The sequence below is a fragment of the Bubalus bubalis genome, chromosome 21 (genome assembly GCF_019923935.1).
Source record: "Bubalus bubalis isolate 160015118507 breed Murrah chromosome 21, NDDB_SH_1, whole genome shotgun sequence".
NCBI lineage: Eukaryota > Metazoa > Chordata > Mammalia > Artiodactyla > Bovidae > Bubalus > Bubalus bubalis.
Window position 1 is genome coordinate 55,440,438 of NC_059177.1, and position 15,008 is coordinate 55,455,445.

At 55.2% G+C, this 15,008-nt stretch overlaps 1 protein-coding gene across 16 annotated transcripts in view; it reads right to left on the reverse strand.

Annotated features, from left to right (window-relative positions):
* VGLL4 (vestigial like family member 4) overlaps positions 1-15,008 on the reverse strand; it is a 161,462-nt gene that overhangs the window by 4,701 nt on the left and 141,753 nt on the right. For 14 of the 16 annotated variants that reach the window (XM_045163867.1, XM_045163874.1, XM_045163864.1 and 11 more), the window contains one exon: positions 1,141-1,363. In XM_045163867.1, the coding sequence (XP_045019802.1) occupies positions 1,141-1,363 (223 nt within the window). The other 2 variants (XM_045163877.1, XM_045163878.1) reach the window with 2 other exon arrangements.

The following is a 15,008-nucleotide window of genomic DNA, read 5'->3' on the forward strand; positions in this document are numbered from 1 at the left end:
GGGAGGAAGGGGGCCGGCCTCCCGTCCAGCTCTCAGGCCCGGTGCGGCCCGCCCTTCCGAAGCCTGGCTGCACCCACGGCTCCGGGAGATGCCCGGGGCCTCTAGCTATAACTTCCTTCCTTCCTGCAGCACCGGTGAGTGTTCCCTACCTGGTAGCTCCCCCTGACTCCCCCCAGCTGATACATGAGCAGTCTGGCTCACTTGATTACCTGACTCCTCCAGACTCGAACTGTGTGAGCGCCTGCATCTTGCTTGACCAGCTTCTAACACACTACTTACACAAAGCAGCTGTCTATATACCCAGTTTTGTTAGGAAAAAAAAGGAAACAAACAGGGTCGTGATTTGGGGCTTTAAGGCAGAAAGCGCAACTGTTCATCAGCCTTCCTGGGAGCCGCAGTGAAACTTCACCCAGCACCTGAGGGCACCCACGAGCAGGGGGCACAGATGGGGTCAGAAGCAGGCCTGGGCAGGGGCTGCAGTAGCAGCCTGGAGGCTGAGCTTGGCTCCGGCACCTCCTCATGCTCGCATCCGCGTCCAGGAGTCTCGCGCAAACTCTGAGGATCTGCTGGGCCCCGGGCCCCAGAGGTTCAGAGAGAGGAACCACAGGTTCACGCCGTACTTCTGAACTGCACGGTTAATGCCTCCCTTTATCAGCTCTTCCCCCAGGAGCCTGTTTTTTAAGTCTCTGTTCCTACCAAACAGTCTGTGTTTATTGACAACTTAGTTCCCTTATTTTCCTTTATGTATGTATATATTAAAAACAGTCCTCGTCTGCCAATCACAGTCCCTGTCTGCCAATGACAGGGTTCTGACCAGACTTCCTAGGGCCCCAGCCCCGAGCAGAGCAGCCTGTCACTGAACTCCAGCCGTGTGGCCTCGTAAGGGGTTCGTGTTAGAGTGCCCCTGGGATCATCACACTGATCCCGAAAGAGCTGCTGAGGAAGACAGCAAGAAACACGGCAAGTCCAAGCCATTCCCTCCTCATGAGAAGCAGCGAAGCAGCAGCCCCCCAGACACTGCCACTTCTCTGAGGCCGCTCAGCCTAAGGAGCGGGGCCCACACGCGGAGTAACCCACACAGCTGGTGCTCCCGGCACAGCCCAGCGATGGGGTCCCGCCCCCCCCCCGACAGAGGCGTACCTGCTGCCGCTCCACCGGGGCCAGGGTGGGCGAGAGGCCGGCTGGCCTGCTGGCGTCCAGGCTGTTCTTGGTCAGTGCGAGGGGCTGCTCCATGCTCAGGCTGGGCAGGGACGTGTACAGGGGGCCACTGTGCAGGCTCATGGTGGGGGCCACGGCCCGCTCGATGGGGCTGCGGCTCCGCTCCCGGGGGTCTTTCCGGCAGTCCCCGTTGGCCGTCTTATTCCTGAAAAGAGAACAGCACGCGCTCAGATGGGAACGCCTGACAGCTTCTGGGTAGGGAAGGAGGCCATGGCCCTGCTCACACCAATCGTTCCAGCCTTCTCTGCCATGGGGAGGGACCACACCGTCATCACCCCACCTTGGGGCGCCTCCAATAGCCTGCAGGGAATCGGGCCGGCACGCTAGCCTGCGTGGGCGCTGGGGAGCGGTGCCCTTGCAGGGTCTGGGGTCCGCTCCATGGCACCAGCAGGAAGGGACCGTCCACACACCTGGGCCACCGACAGCCCCCAACTGGTGAGCCTGGCTCTGGCCCTGGATCTGCCAGAGTGCCCCACGCAGGCTTTCGAGAGAGCCACCCTCCCCTCACCCCGCTAGTGAGCCTGCCTTCCTGTGTCCCTGGAGCCCCCCAGGGCATCTGAGAGCCCACTCGGCCTGGCACCCTCATGCCCAGTGCCCTGCCCATGACCACTGAGAAACTGCGGGTGAGGGCGAGGCCCCGGGGCCTGAGCAGCTGTCCCGCAGATGCAGTCTGTGCCCATCAGGATGGCACTGGGGCTTGGGGAGGTGGGGCGGTGATGCAGGAGACCAGTCTGGTTCTGCCAGCACATCCCCAGAGCCGGTGTCCTCAGCCGCCGTGTGGGCATGGGGGCCACCTGGGAGGGTCTCGAACAGGGACCGAAGGCTACACGTGTGCGGAATCGTGCGGGCGGAACAAGCCACCCGTGAGCTCAGCTCATCAGCTGCAGCACAACCTGGCCGAACACGGCACGCCGTGCAGTTCGTGGGTGTCCTCACCCGCTCCCCCATCCTCTGGTGGACTCGACAGAGTCACTTAGACACGATTAGAGGACAAACTTGCAGCCCATGAAGACGATCACAGACAAGTCAGACAGTCCAGACGAGACGCTCCATACATGTCCCACAGATCCCGGCAACTTCCAAAGAATTATGAGACCAGAGAAAGAAAAGGGAAAAAAAGCCCTTAATTCTGAAACCAGCCTGTCCGTAACGTATCGTCTCCCTGTGTAGATTCAGAGCACATTGCTGGCCTTTATGCAGAAGGCTCCACAGTCGTAACCACGGATGCCAACACAGCAGCGACACCAGCCGTCCGACCTGAGGTGAGTGGGCTTTTCCCGAACAGGGTGTTTTTCCCTTAATGTAGCTCAGACAGTCAGGAGTCTGCCTGCCAATGTAGGAGACACGGGTTCGATCCCTGCATCAGGAAGATCCCCTTGGAGAAGGAAATGGCGACCCGCTCAAGTATTCTTGCCTGGAGAATCCCACGGACAGAGGAGCCTGGCGGCTACAGTCCAGGGGGTTGCACAGAGCCAGACACGACTGACCGACTGATACTTTCCCTCTAGTGTTTGATGTTCTATATCAACTGCCTCCCTGACATAATTTCCCCAAAAAATGAGGTTTCTAGACATCACATCACAAACTGTTGAGAGGTCGCGGGCTGGTCGCGTCACTGGGACAAGCCCCCGTGCAGTTCAGGCTCCGTGCCTGTCCACCAACACTAACCAAGTCCCTATCTTGTGATGGTTATGGGAAGAAGACACAGCCCTGCTCAGGGGCTCACAATCCGGGCATCAGAGGGGAGGTGTGGGCAGAAGGCTGGCAGGGAGGCTCACACAAACCCAGCCCCCTGAGGCCCCAGACACCACCCAGCCCAACCGGGCAGCCGGTCTGGAGGGTCAGGGACTGAAGCCTTGTTCCGGGGAGGGTGCCCGAGCAGCAGAGGGTCTGTCCCACGTCACCCTGGGTGCGGGAGGAGTGAACAGGGGAGACGGGCCCCTGCAGGCAGGATGCAGCGGGCATCGAGGACCAGAAAAGACACCGAAAACACCCAGAAGCCGTCTGAAGAAGTCGCTGGTTAATTTTAGTAAATTACACATTACTCACACTTCCAAGCTCCTTTTCCCGGTTCCCGGAGCTTGGACACAGACGTCGTTTTCCTTCCCCCAGTGAATCACCCCTGGGCTCCGCCGCTTCCCGGGAGTCACGTGCTCCTGGACCCAAAACCACATGCTTCCTGCCCGCGACCCGCGGCGCCTCCACCCTCCTTAGGGACACGTCTGCTCCGCGAGGGACCCAGAGGCCTCCTAGGTGGTGGGTGCTGGGGACCGCCCGAGAACACGAGGCTCAGGGTCCCGGGTCCACCCCCCAGGGGCCCATCCTCACCCCGGGGAGGGCGCTGCCACAGAGAAGGCAGCAAGGGGCTCGCGAGTAGGAAGGGGACACCGTCCTCTGGGACAGAGCGTCCGGGCCAGGCTCCCACGAGCTGCTGCTCTGGCCTCCGCATCCCCAGGGGATGCATGCTTGGCCCCAGGCAGTGGGACCGTGCGGGACGCCCTCAGCACGCACCCTCGTGAACGCAGGGCTCCCTGCCCTTTACCAACGGGGCCCAGAGCTACAGCAAACCCCTGGAAAGGTCTGTCTTCCCATTCTCAGCAGTTAGCTAAACCAACAGGCTCCGAGTTCTTAGGCCAGGGAGGGAAGCAGAATGAAGCAGTTTAGTGCTTTCGAGGAAATGTTCTCGTGCCCTGGGGTCCACAGGCCGTAGCTCCTGGACCCAGTTCAGTGCCCCTGTGTCCCCTACCCCATCCTGGGCTCCCATAATTCAGGAACACCCCTGAGCTGGCGGGGTGGCCACGGGGTGCAGAACACTGCCCTAGCTGGCTGACGTGCTGGGTTTAGGACAGGGACCAGGCCGGCAGCAGGTGCCAGCATCTCAGAGAAGAGGCCCGAGGTGGAGCCAATGAACACTCAGCCTGAGAGGCTGAGAGATGGAGGCAGGGCGGCAACTGGGCGCTCGGCAGGCCCCAGGCAGCCCCCGCCTCACCCCGTCTCCATCCTCAGCTCTGGGAGGCCCCCTGACCCCCAAACCACGGGGCTGGAGGACACAGCAGGGACCTGTGTGTGCACGAGGGGTCACAGCACCGGGGGAGGCTCCCCAGTGGGACCGGAGGTCCTCACCCTCCACGCTCTGCCCGCTCTCTGGAGCTGAGCACAGCACAGAGTTTTAAACAACCATTCACTAGGTGAACTGTTAAAGGACAGGTATCATGTGATGTATCATGTGAGGATTGAACTGTGAAGCAAGCTGAGCACCAAAGACTTGATGCTTTTGAACTGTGGTGTTGGAGAAGACTCTTGAGAGTCCCGTGGACTGCAGGGAAATCCAACCAGTCCATCCTAAAGGAGATCAGTCCTGGGTGTTCATTGGAAGGACTGATATTGAAGCTGAAACTCCAATACTTTGGCCACCTGATGTGAACAGCCGACTTGCTGGAAAAGACCCTGATGCTGGGAAAGACTGAAGGCAAAAGAAGAGGGCAGCAGAGGATGAGATGGTTGGATGGCATCACCGACTCAATGGACATGAGTTTGAGCAAGGTCCGGGAGTTGGCAAAGGACAGGGAGGCTGGCGTGCTGCAGTCCATGGGGTCGCAGAGAGACATGACTGAACGACTGAACTGAACTGAATCATGTGGGACCCAGTTAACGGTATGTGATGAATGAAAGGGAATTAAGGAAATTTCAGAGGAAATGCCCAGCAGGAAAAGACTTTTCTTCTGAAAAAGCAGAATTTAAGGAGCATTTACACACCAGGCACAAAGAGCTGTGAAGCGCTTTCCCCCTTCACCTCCCCCATCCTTAGTTTTTCTCCCTCAGCCCACGTCCTGCTTCAAAACGAACCCCCAGGTCATCCAGACTCAGGTCACCCTCCTTCCTCCTTGTGAGGGGGGCGTGGGGGTGTGACCACGACGTCCTAGTCGGGTGTCGTCACCCCTCAGCACCAGTTTCAGACAGGAAGCAGGGAGGTGTGGGGCGAGACAGCCCGGCAGGGCACAGGGCTCAGAGGAAAGGCGTCAGCACTGCGAGGCTGGGAGGTGAGGCGGAGACGCTGTCCGGGATACTCAACGGTGAGCCGGGTGTCACGGGCCGGACACAGCTGAGAAGTAACTGGCATTCAGAACCCCGCTCCCCAGGACACAGAGGGACCCGGGACCCTGCTGCAGTGCCCAGCCCACCCGGCTTTGGCAGGGCACGGGGGAGCCCGCCCACCCCTGCCTTTGACCAAGGGGGAAGACTGTGTCATCTGTGACACCTGTCACCAGGGACACCCAACGGGGATGCGGGGCCAGGCCGCCGGGTGCCCACATGCTGCAGCCCCGAGAACAGGGCCGGCGCTCAGAAACCTGCTTCACTTGGGGAGTCGGGGCTCCCTGACTGCTGAGACCCGCGACGCGGGACCACTCTCCTAACAGCTTGTGCTCAGCCATGTCTCTCTACCCCATGGACTGTGGCCCTCCAGGCTCCTCCGTCCATGGGATTTCCCAGGCAAGCATACCGGAGTGGGTTGCCATTTCCTCTTCCAGGGGGCTCTTCCCAACCCAGGGATCGAACCTGCGTCTCCTGTGATGGCAGGCAGGTTTTTTTTTAACCTCCTAGGAAGCCCTCCTAACAGCTCGACTCAACGTAAATAAGGGAACAGTTTTCCTCCACTGGAACAGCCTGTGCATGTTTCCCATCATGAGCTGAGACAAGAGGGAAAAACCAAAGTTTTAGAAAAGAGGTGCACGCCGAGAGCCCGACTGCTGAAGCTCCCCGCCCTCCCGCACCGGGCCTGGCAGCGGGCGCTGGCAGCAGGAGGGCGGCCCCGCACAGACACCTCGTGCGCCCGGCCCTGCCTGCGGCCCGACCACGTCACGTGGGCCCCATGTGTGCGCTCACTCATTTCAAATGAACGCAGGCGTTGCTGAGACCAATAAAACACAAATTAACTTAGCATTCCTACTGCTACTAAATGTGTAAGTGATGTTTGTCATTAGGCATTTTCTCAATGAACAACACTTAAAAAAAAAGATACAAGCAACTCTCGTATTCTTGGCATGGGACAGAGTCCAGGCACCCAAGGAGGGATGGAGGCGTCTTGTCTCTCCTCCTGCCCGACAGCCGCAGCGTCTGCAGCGCCCACGGGGTTCGCCTCTCACAGCGGCAGGGCTACGGACGTGGGGCGGCCGGGCAAGGGACAGAGGCAGGGTGACACAGGGGATCCACCCACGGAGACAGCCCAGAGCGCCTGCTTTTTCTCCCTTTGCTTTTCTGCTGGGCGGGGCCCTTGCTGCTGTGTGCACACGGCGAGCGGGGTCCACTCTCCAGTTGAGGCGTGCGGGCTGCTCAGCCCAGTGGCGGCTCTTGTTGCAGAGCACAGGCTCTAGGCACTTGGGCTTCAGCAGTTGCTCAGCGGCATGTGCAGTCTCCCCCCGGACCAGGGATCGAACCCGTGTCTCCCCATGCTGGCAGGTGGATTCTTAACCACTGGACCACCAGGGAAGTCTGAGGTGGCTCTTAAAATGGACAGTGTCTGCAGCAGCTTTGCTGGGGTCAAGCCAGCAGCTCCCGCACACCCTCAGTCTGACGCTGAGATTCCCCGGGGAAAGCCTTCCTCGGGCTAGAAACGTGGTACCCAGGGCTCAGGCCACAGGACAACGGAAGCCACCTGCCGGCCCGGGAGTCAGAGGGGAGACACGGCCCTTCCGGACACACGGACCTCTGCACGCTGCCTGCTCAGACGTTCCCACAAGTCAGCTGCTATTGCTGCTGCTGCTAAGTTGCTTTAGTTGTGTCGGATTCTGTGCGACCCCATGGATGGCAGCCCACCAGGCTCCCCCGTCCCTGGGATTCTCCAGGCAAGAACACTGGAGTTGGTTGCCATTTCCTTCTCCAACGCATGAAAGTGAAAAGTGAAAGTGAAGTCGCTCAGTCGTGTCCAACTCTTAGCCACCCCATGGACTGCAGCCTACCAGGCTCCTCCGTCCATGGGATTTTCCAGGCAAGAGTCCTGGAGTGGGGTACCATTGCCTTCTCCAAGTCAGCACGAGCACCCAAATCATAAGTGGACCGACCAAAAAGCAAACAGATTCTTAGGAAAACCCTGCACCAACTGGACTGAATGAGACAGGAACCCGTGAAGCTCCAGGGCAGCGTCTGGCTCAGGGGTCACTGGAGAAGCGATCCCAGGCCCTGCCACCAGGAAGGGGGTGGTCTGAAAACACCTTCAATGCCATCTCCACTCCCCTTCTGGGTGGGAGCTGGGCCCCCTCTCTAATTCCATTCCAACTCTTTGGAAGGCTCACTCTTAGCCTTGACTCCATACTCGGTGACAAGTCGCTGGAAGACACCGCATACTGTTTACGGGGAAAAGCCTGGATGCGTCATCCTGGTCAGAGGAAGAGAGCTTTGTGGTGGGGTGGTTGCGGACAACCGATGGGAGAGGGGTGTGAATCGAAGCGCACCTGCGTGACCCCTTAGGGCGACTTCTCAGACACCCCCAGGGCCGGGGGCTCACTCAGTTCACTCCACGGCTGCAAAGTGCCAATGAAAGGCACCCCCTACAATGAATGGAAACTACATTCCAGTATAATTCTGTGATTGACAGTCTGCTCTTTGGAAAAAACCCAAGGAAGTCTATTTCTTCTTCCAGCCACCAGAAAACTGCTTCTGCGTCCACCCTGCCACGCCCAGGATCCTCTTGAGCCAACAAGCATCCCTGCCAACGGTCCTAACCCCGTCAACACCATACCATCCTGTCGTCACCCACCTCTGTGTGCTCTCCCAATCAGCATGCACCTCTAAGTGTGGTACCCAGAACCAGACTCCCCATGGACTGGAGCCCGCCAGGCTCCTCTACCCAGTGGGTTCATCCAGGCAAGAAAACTGGAGTGGGTTGCCATGCCCTCCTCCAGGGGATCCTCCCAACCCAGGGATCAAACCTGGGTCTCCTGCACTGCAGGCGGATTCTTTACTGTCTGAGCCACCAGGGAAGCCCTTCAACTTTAAGTGTGGTACCCAGAACTATATAACACTCTGGAGGAAATCGAAAGAACAGATAACTCCCTTCAATGTGCACAGCATATTTTGAACCAAAAATCAAAAGGAAGTAAGAACCAACGCCAACAGAACTGAATACTGAAATCAGGATAACTCCAAGACCTGTAGTCAACTGGAACTCCACCTACAACAACAGGACCCAAGATGCAGTGGTTCTCCTCCAACAGCCTGGTCCCATAGCAATGTCTAGTCTCCTGAAATCCTTCCGCTCTTTTTCTCCTCTTTCACTCAGCTATACTGTGATGTACTGGCTAAAGAGAGAGATTATAAACGAGTTCCTGCATCATGTGCGCACGCCTGTCAAGGACGGACCCGCACGTTTCCTCCTGTGCTGTCTGGTTTGTGGCAATTCCTCCCGTCCTTCACGACCCACACAGCTGTGCTCCTGCCCCTGAACACAAGCGTGTTCCCAGCATCCAGCTCCCACGCTGGCAGTGTGTGTGTTCAGTCGTGTCCGACTCGTGTGTGTTTGTGTTCAGCTGTGTCCGACCGTTTGTGACTCCATAGACTGCAGCCCGCCAGGCTCCTCTGTCCACGTGGACTCTCCAGGCAAGAACACTAGAGTGGGTTGCCTCTTTCTCCTCCAGGGGCTCTCCTGACCCAGGGATTGGACCCGAGTCTCTTGCGTCTCCTGAACTGGCAGGCAGGTTCTTTACCAGCTGAGCCACCGGGGGAGCCCTGATGCTGGCAGTAAGCAGCTCCACACTACCCCGTGGGCTGCTTTTTCTTTTAATTTTACTACAGTGCAGGCGGCTTACGATGCTGTGTTAGTTTCAGGCACAGCGGCATGATTCAGCTGCATACACTCAGAATCATTCTTTTTTAGATTCTTTTCCACAGAGGTTATCACGGAATATTGAGCAGAGTTCCCTGTGCTGTACAGCAGGCCCTTGCTGGGTTACCTGTCTTACGAGGAGCAGTGGGTGTGTGTTCATCCCAAGCTCCCGATTCATCCCTGCCCTACCATGTCTCCCTTTTAAGTAAGCGTACTTTTGTTTCCAATGTCCGTAAGTCTGTTTCCGCTTTGTAAATCAGTTCATTTGTATCAATTTTAAGAAAACTAGATTCCACACGTGAGGGGTGCCGTGTTTTTGTCTTTCTGTGACTTCACTTAGTACGATAATCGCTAGGTTCATCCACGTCACTGCTCACGGCATCACTCTGTTATTTTATGGCTGAGTAGTATTCCATCGCACACAAGTACCGCACCTCCTGTACCCGTTCATCTGTTGATGGACACTTGGTTGCTCCAGTATTCTGCTCTTTGTCATCTGTTGACGGACACTTGGTTGCTCCGGTATTCTGCTCTTTGTCATCTGTTGATGGACACTTGGTTGCTCCGGTATTCTGCTCTTTGTAAATGGTGGTGCAATGAACTCTGCGCCGCCAAGTTTCGTTTCCAACCCCGGTTTCCTGAGGACCTGTGCCCAGCAGTGGTACTTGTGGATCAGACGGTAGCTCTCCTTCTGGTTTTGTAACCAGCCTCCACCCTGTTCTCCGAGTGGCTCTACCAACCTGTGTTTCCCCCAGTGGTCTAGGAGGGAGTCCTTTTCTCCACGCTGTCTGCAGGACTTTTTCTTTGGATATTTTTGATGACGGCTCTTCTGACAGGCATCAAGGGGGCACCCTGTTGGAGTTCAGATTTGTATTTCTCTGGTCAGTACTGAGAGTGGAGCATCTTTTCGTGTGCTTTTTGGCCGTCTGTGTCTTCTTTGGAGAAATGTCTATTCAGATCTGCCCATTTTTTAAAATTTGGGGGGGGGGGCAGTGGACATAGAACTACATGAGCTTTTTGTCTTATTTTGGAGCCATGGACTTCTTGATAGTAGAGGATAAGTTCTAATTAAACACATTCATTTAACACTAAACAAAAATTTAAAAGCCAGTTTTTCTTTCAAAACCACCCACCAACCCTGACTAACATCAGAAACTCTGCAAGGAAAAATAAATTACTGAATTAAATTATTATAAAGCTTTACTAAAAACGTTTGAGAATTTAAGTATTGAGTATATAAAGTGATTAAATGTTCATTTAATAAAACATCCTGAGGCATCTACCAAATATTCTTTAAAACAGTTATTATAATTATCAATTATGGAAGTATGATTATTAAAGGGCCTTTGGGATCCTCCATCTGACAGCAGATTATGTAGTGTATACATTTCAAGCATTTAGTGAATAATTCTCTCTGAGCAGCCAGCCACATGGTCTTGGCTGAACTCTTATCTTTCTGAAAACCAGAGGAAAAGGACAGCTGAGCTATTTTCTTTACTTCAATTACAGGGTAAGAACATGATTAGAATTTCTTCAAGATTATTTCAAGGACTCCTGGACACTAAGAAAGGCTACTAATCAATGGACAACTGATAGGCAAATTACGAATCACCAATCTCCATTCTCTAAGCAAGTCCCCAAGGGGATTTGCAAAAAACCGATGTGGAAGGCTTCACTTCCCAACTTATTAAAATGCATTTCTTGATAAATATTCTCATTTTCAAACTCCTGAACTCAGGACTGACTTTCCCTATAGTGTCTGCTTAGTTTTACTGTCAAGTCAGTAGCATCTGGCTATTAAAAATCAAATATTTAATCCCAAACCTGGCACCCGGAAGAGGAAACCAGGAGAACCATGACTGTTCAACCCTGAAAGGGCATCACACCCCCGCCCCAACTCTTGAGTTAATGATCCTAAAAATGTCTTCAGAGAACCCAGGAGGGCCATCACCCAATACCCTGAGTGACACACCCCTTTCCTTTTCACAAGGACCTCCCACATCAAGTGGGAATGGTGACTCCCAATCACCTTTTAAATTAAAAAAAAAAAACACAACACACACACACCCCTCCCCAGGTCCTCACATGAGGACCACTCCCCACCATGAAGCCCCAAACATCCTAGCCTGAGAGTTGACCATCTGTCCTCCGAGTTTTTTACACACTCTTCAACCCAGCTGAGCATGGACTACAAAGGCTGAACACATAATAAATTCATTACTGTTTATTCACTTGAACCGAAGTTAATCATTAGTCTTTGGAAGGTTTTCTTTTAATCTTTTTTTTTTTTAATTGTGGCAAAATACACGTAAGATTCAATATTTAGTCATTTAAAAATACACAGTTTGGTGGCATTAAATATACAGGCACTGGTTTTTTTTTGGTACTTCGTCTTAATGGTGGCACTCAGGGTCTGCAATCTTCACTGCAGCACACAGGGCTCTCTCAGCTGTGGCACGCCAGCCCTCAGCTGCGGCCTGCGGGATCTAGTTCCCTGAGCAGGGATGGAACCCAGAGCCCCTGCATGGGGAGCATGGGGTCTTAGCCACTGGACCACCAGGGAAGTCCCCACCTGCATTGTTGTGTAACCATCCCCGTCACCCACATCCAGAAATTTTTCCTCTTTCCGAAATGAAACTCTGTACCTCTTAAATATGAACTCCGTCCTCTCTCCTCAACCACCTTGCAATCACCCTTCTCCTCGCTGCTTCGATGAACATGAGTCCCCACTGAAGAACATCACACACTATCTGTGTTTTGGTGACCGGCACATTTCACTTTGCATAAGGTCTTCAGGGTACATCCATGGGTACAACCCAGCTGCCAGAACTGGGTTCCTTTTTTAAGTACTTTGCCTGGAAAATCCCATGGACGGAGGAGCCTGGTAGGCTGCAGTCCATGGGGTCGCTAAGAGTCGGACACGACTGAGCGACTTCACTTTCACTTTTCACTTTCATGCATTGGAGAAGGAAATGGCAACCCACTCCAGTGTTCTTGACTGGAGAATCCCAGGGACGGGGGAGCCCGGTGGGCTGCCGTCTATGGGGTCGCACAGAGTCGGACATGATTGAAGCGATTTAGCAGCAGCAGCAGCAGCAGCAATATTCCATTGCACGGACCCACTCATTCCTTGACGGACACTGGGTTGCTCTGGGGGCTGTGAACACAGGTGTACAGATGCCTTCACTTCCTTTGGGTCTATACTCACAAGAGGACTTGCTGGATCACATGGTAACTCTGTGTTGAACTCTCGGTCCTTAGACGTTTTGACTAATCATTGGTGGTAGTGTCCCTCACTACGAGATAAAAACGATGGGTTTCCAGAACCATAGGTCTGGCCCACAACAACAGCACAAACACACATCTCTGTAAACACAGTCCACGTGGTCCACAAGACAAATGCTGGGGAATAATGTAAGCATTTGACACAAGAACTAAATAAACAAAGACCATCCATCTATCGCCAGCTCACCCGAGCCCAAGGCCCCAGGGACACACACACAGGGACTACAGTCAGGGTTGAGTGTTTGGAGACTCACAAAACACCCTATTTGTGGTTCTCGTTTTTCACTACGGGCCTTTAAAAATGACTTCAAGTCATCCAAGGATGGCGAGTGTTAGTAACAACGACCATTCGTGTAACATTAGTGAACAGCTGACAGATCTGCCTTGATCCACGGCCTCAACCTGCTGCCCTGCAAACGTGATCCCCAAATGACCAGACGGAAACCCAAGCCCGAGGGAACTGCCGGGCTTGTGGACAGGACAGGTGAGAGCCCCTGGAGGCGGGCTCCTCATCTCCATGGGAACCTCAGCTTCCTCCCAGGGCCAGGGGGAGGGGGCTGCTCGTGGAGTTAGGTGGTGAGAGCCCTGCGTCCTGAGGCCGCTAGGGGCCTCCTCTCCAGTGGACGCCCGGGCCCTCCATCCATTCGCAGAGGAGGGCTTCCTCTCCCTCCCCGCGGAGGGAAGTGGTCACATAGCTGAGGTCAGAGCCTCCAGACTTCAGTTGTGGCCAAGTGCTTTTATTTGCCTTGTAATTTTCTTTAAGAATACACGCTAAACTGAAAACATACCCCCACCTCCTTTTGGAGGCAATCCGAGCGGCCAAACTTGAGTGGGAAGGACAAGCACCCCGTCTTCCCCGGAGCTGCGGGCTGCAGCCAGTCACGTGACAGCCGGCCTGAAACACGAACACGTCAGCCGTCACCTGAAACCTGCCTGCTTCCACCGCAGGAAGGCAGCTCCTGCAAGGACTCCCCAGGTGCCTTCACGTGTTGTCGGCAGTGGGGCCGCGGCCCCTTTAAGAGTCCCGGCCCCCTCGCAGAAGAAACCGGACGCTGAGGGGCGGTGGGGATGTGACTCTGGGACGGGGCCGCCTGGCAGGCCAGAGGGATGAGCAGGAAGAGGGAGCAGAGGCAGGGCCGCCTCGCCCGGCCTCGCTGCCTTCGGAGTTTAAATCAATTACAGCTGAAAATACAGGGTTGCCATCTGGTTTGCAAAAGCAAGGATAAGGGAATAAAATGAAAGGGCTTTTTTGGTACTAACCTCACTTTAATCATTGCCAAAGAGCATGAAGACAGCCCAGCGTCCTCCCACAAGAAAGCCGTGGGCCTCCCAAACTTGGCAGGCGGTCCCGCGCAGGACGGGCTGGGCGGGAGGCCCGTCAGAATAAAAGTCCCTGCCGCGGGAGGTGGCGCGCTGTGTGTGTATGGGGGGCGGGGGGCCGGCTGCGGGGCCCGCCCGGGGCTCCTGGGCGCTTTCTGCATGGAGGATGGAGGGTGTCCTTCCAGAAGGTGACCCGCATCTTTACTGCCCCGATCGCGAGAGTTCGGTCGTCAGGATGACAGTGTGCCATTTCCTCCTCCTTTGTCTCCTCGGTCTTCCAGAACATTGGCCTTTTAAAAACGTCTCTGAAAAGGAGACTGAATGGAACCCACGAGAGGCTGGGGGGCTGGGGTGGGGGGTGGTGCTCAGAGGAGCAGCATGGCCCACAAGGGCCCCTCTAAGCAGGAAGGTCAGAACGCCCCGTGTTCCCTGAGCTGGGGTCTGTAGGAACAGACTTCCTCCTGCAGAATCTGGTCTGGGGTGGCTGCACAGGATGCACAGGTCTGCAGCGTCCTCACCCACACCCCGCGTCACGGACCACCCGCCTCCGCTGACATACACACCCCCCCCAGCCTCAGTCCCCTTGCCGGGCCAGGTCAGACCTTCACCCGCCCCCAAACCTGAGTTCTTTCCTCCCCAGGTGAGTTTTACAGACAAAACCAAGGCATGCCTGGGTCCGGCTCACAGAAAGTACAGCCCACGGCGGCACCGTGGTGTTTATGGGAATAAATGCTGATCAGCCCGTTATGGCCTTTTATAAACCGGAGATCACAACGGTAACAGATGATGTGATGATGATGAAGATGGCATTTGCGTTCCGGGGAAAAACACATCTTCGACCCAAAAATGATGCAAAAGCGGTCTTCCAAATCCAGCCCCGACAGAATCACTGTCTATAGCAACAGTGTCCATAACACTACAGATCTCAGGAGTGTGAACTTTCGAGTAAACGGTACCTCTGTCAAACCACAGGAAACATCTGGTAAAATGGTTAAATAAAAACAGAATTTAAATGTCTGACTTCATAGCATGCTCATGGTACCAACGAGAGACCGTTACAGCAAATGCCAAAAGCCTGCTGGCCACTCGCAGTGCTCAACACTCAGTGTCCTGGAGTGGGGGGTGGACAGGCAAACAATCGGGAACCCTGGCCAGGATCCTGTTTTCCCCGCTGGGGTGGCGGTACCACACTGCCACCCCTGAAATGTCCTCAGGCCCAGAGCAGACTCCTCCACACACTCCCACAGCCCCCAGTGCCACGAGCAAAGCAGGCTCCCAGAACGTGCTGGGCAAGGAAGCAAGCAAGGAAACACACCACGCTGCGCACCTCTTGGTCCCACCACCAACATGCAGCAAGCAGACGCAG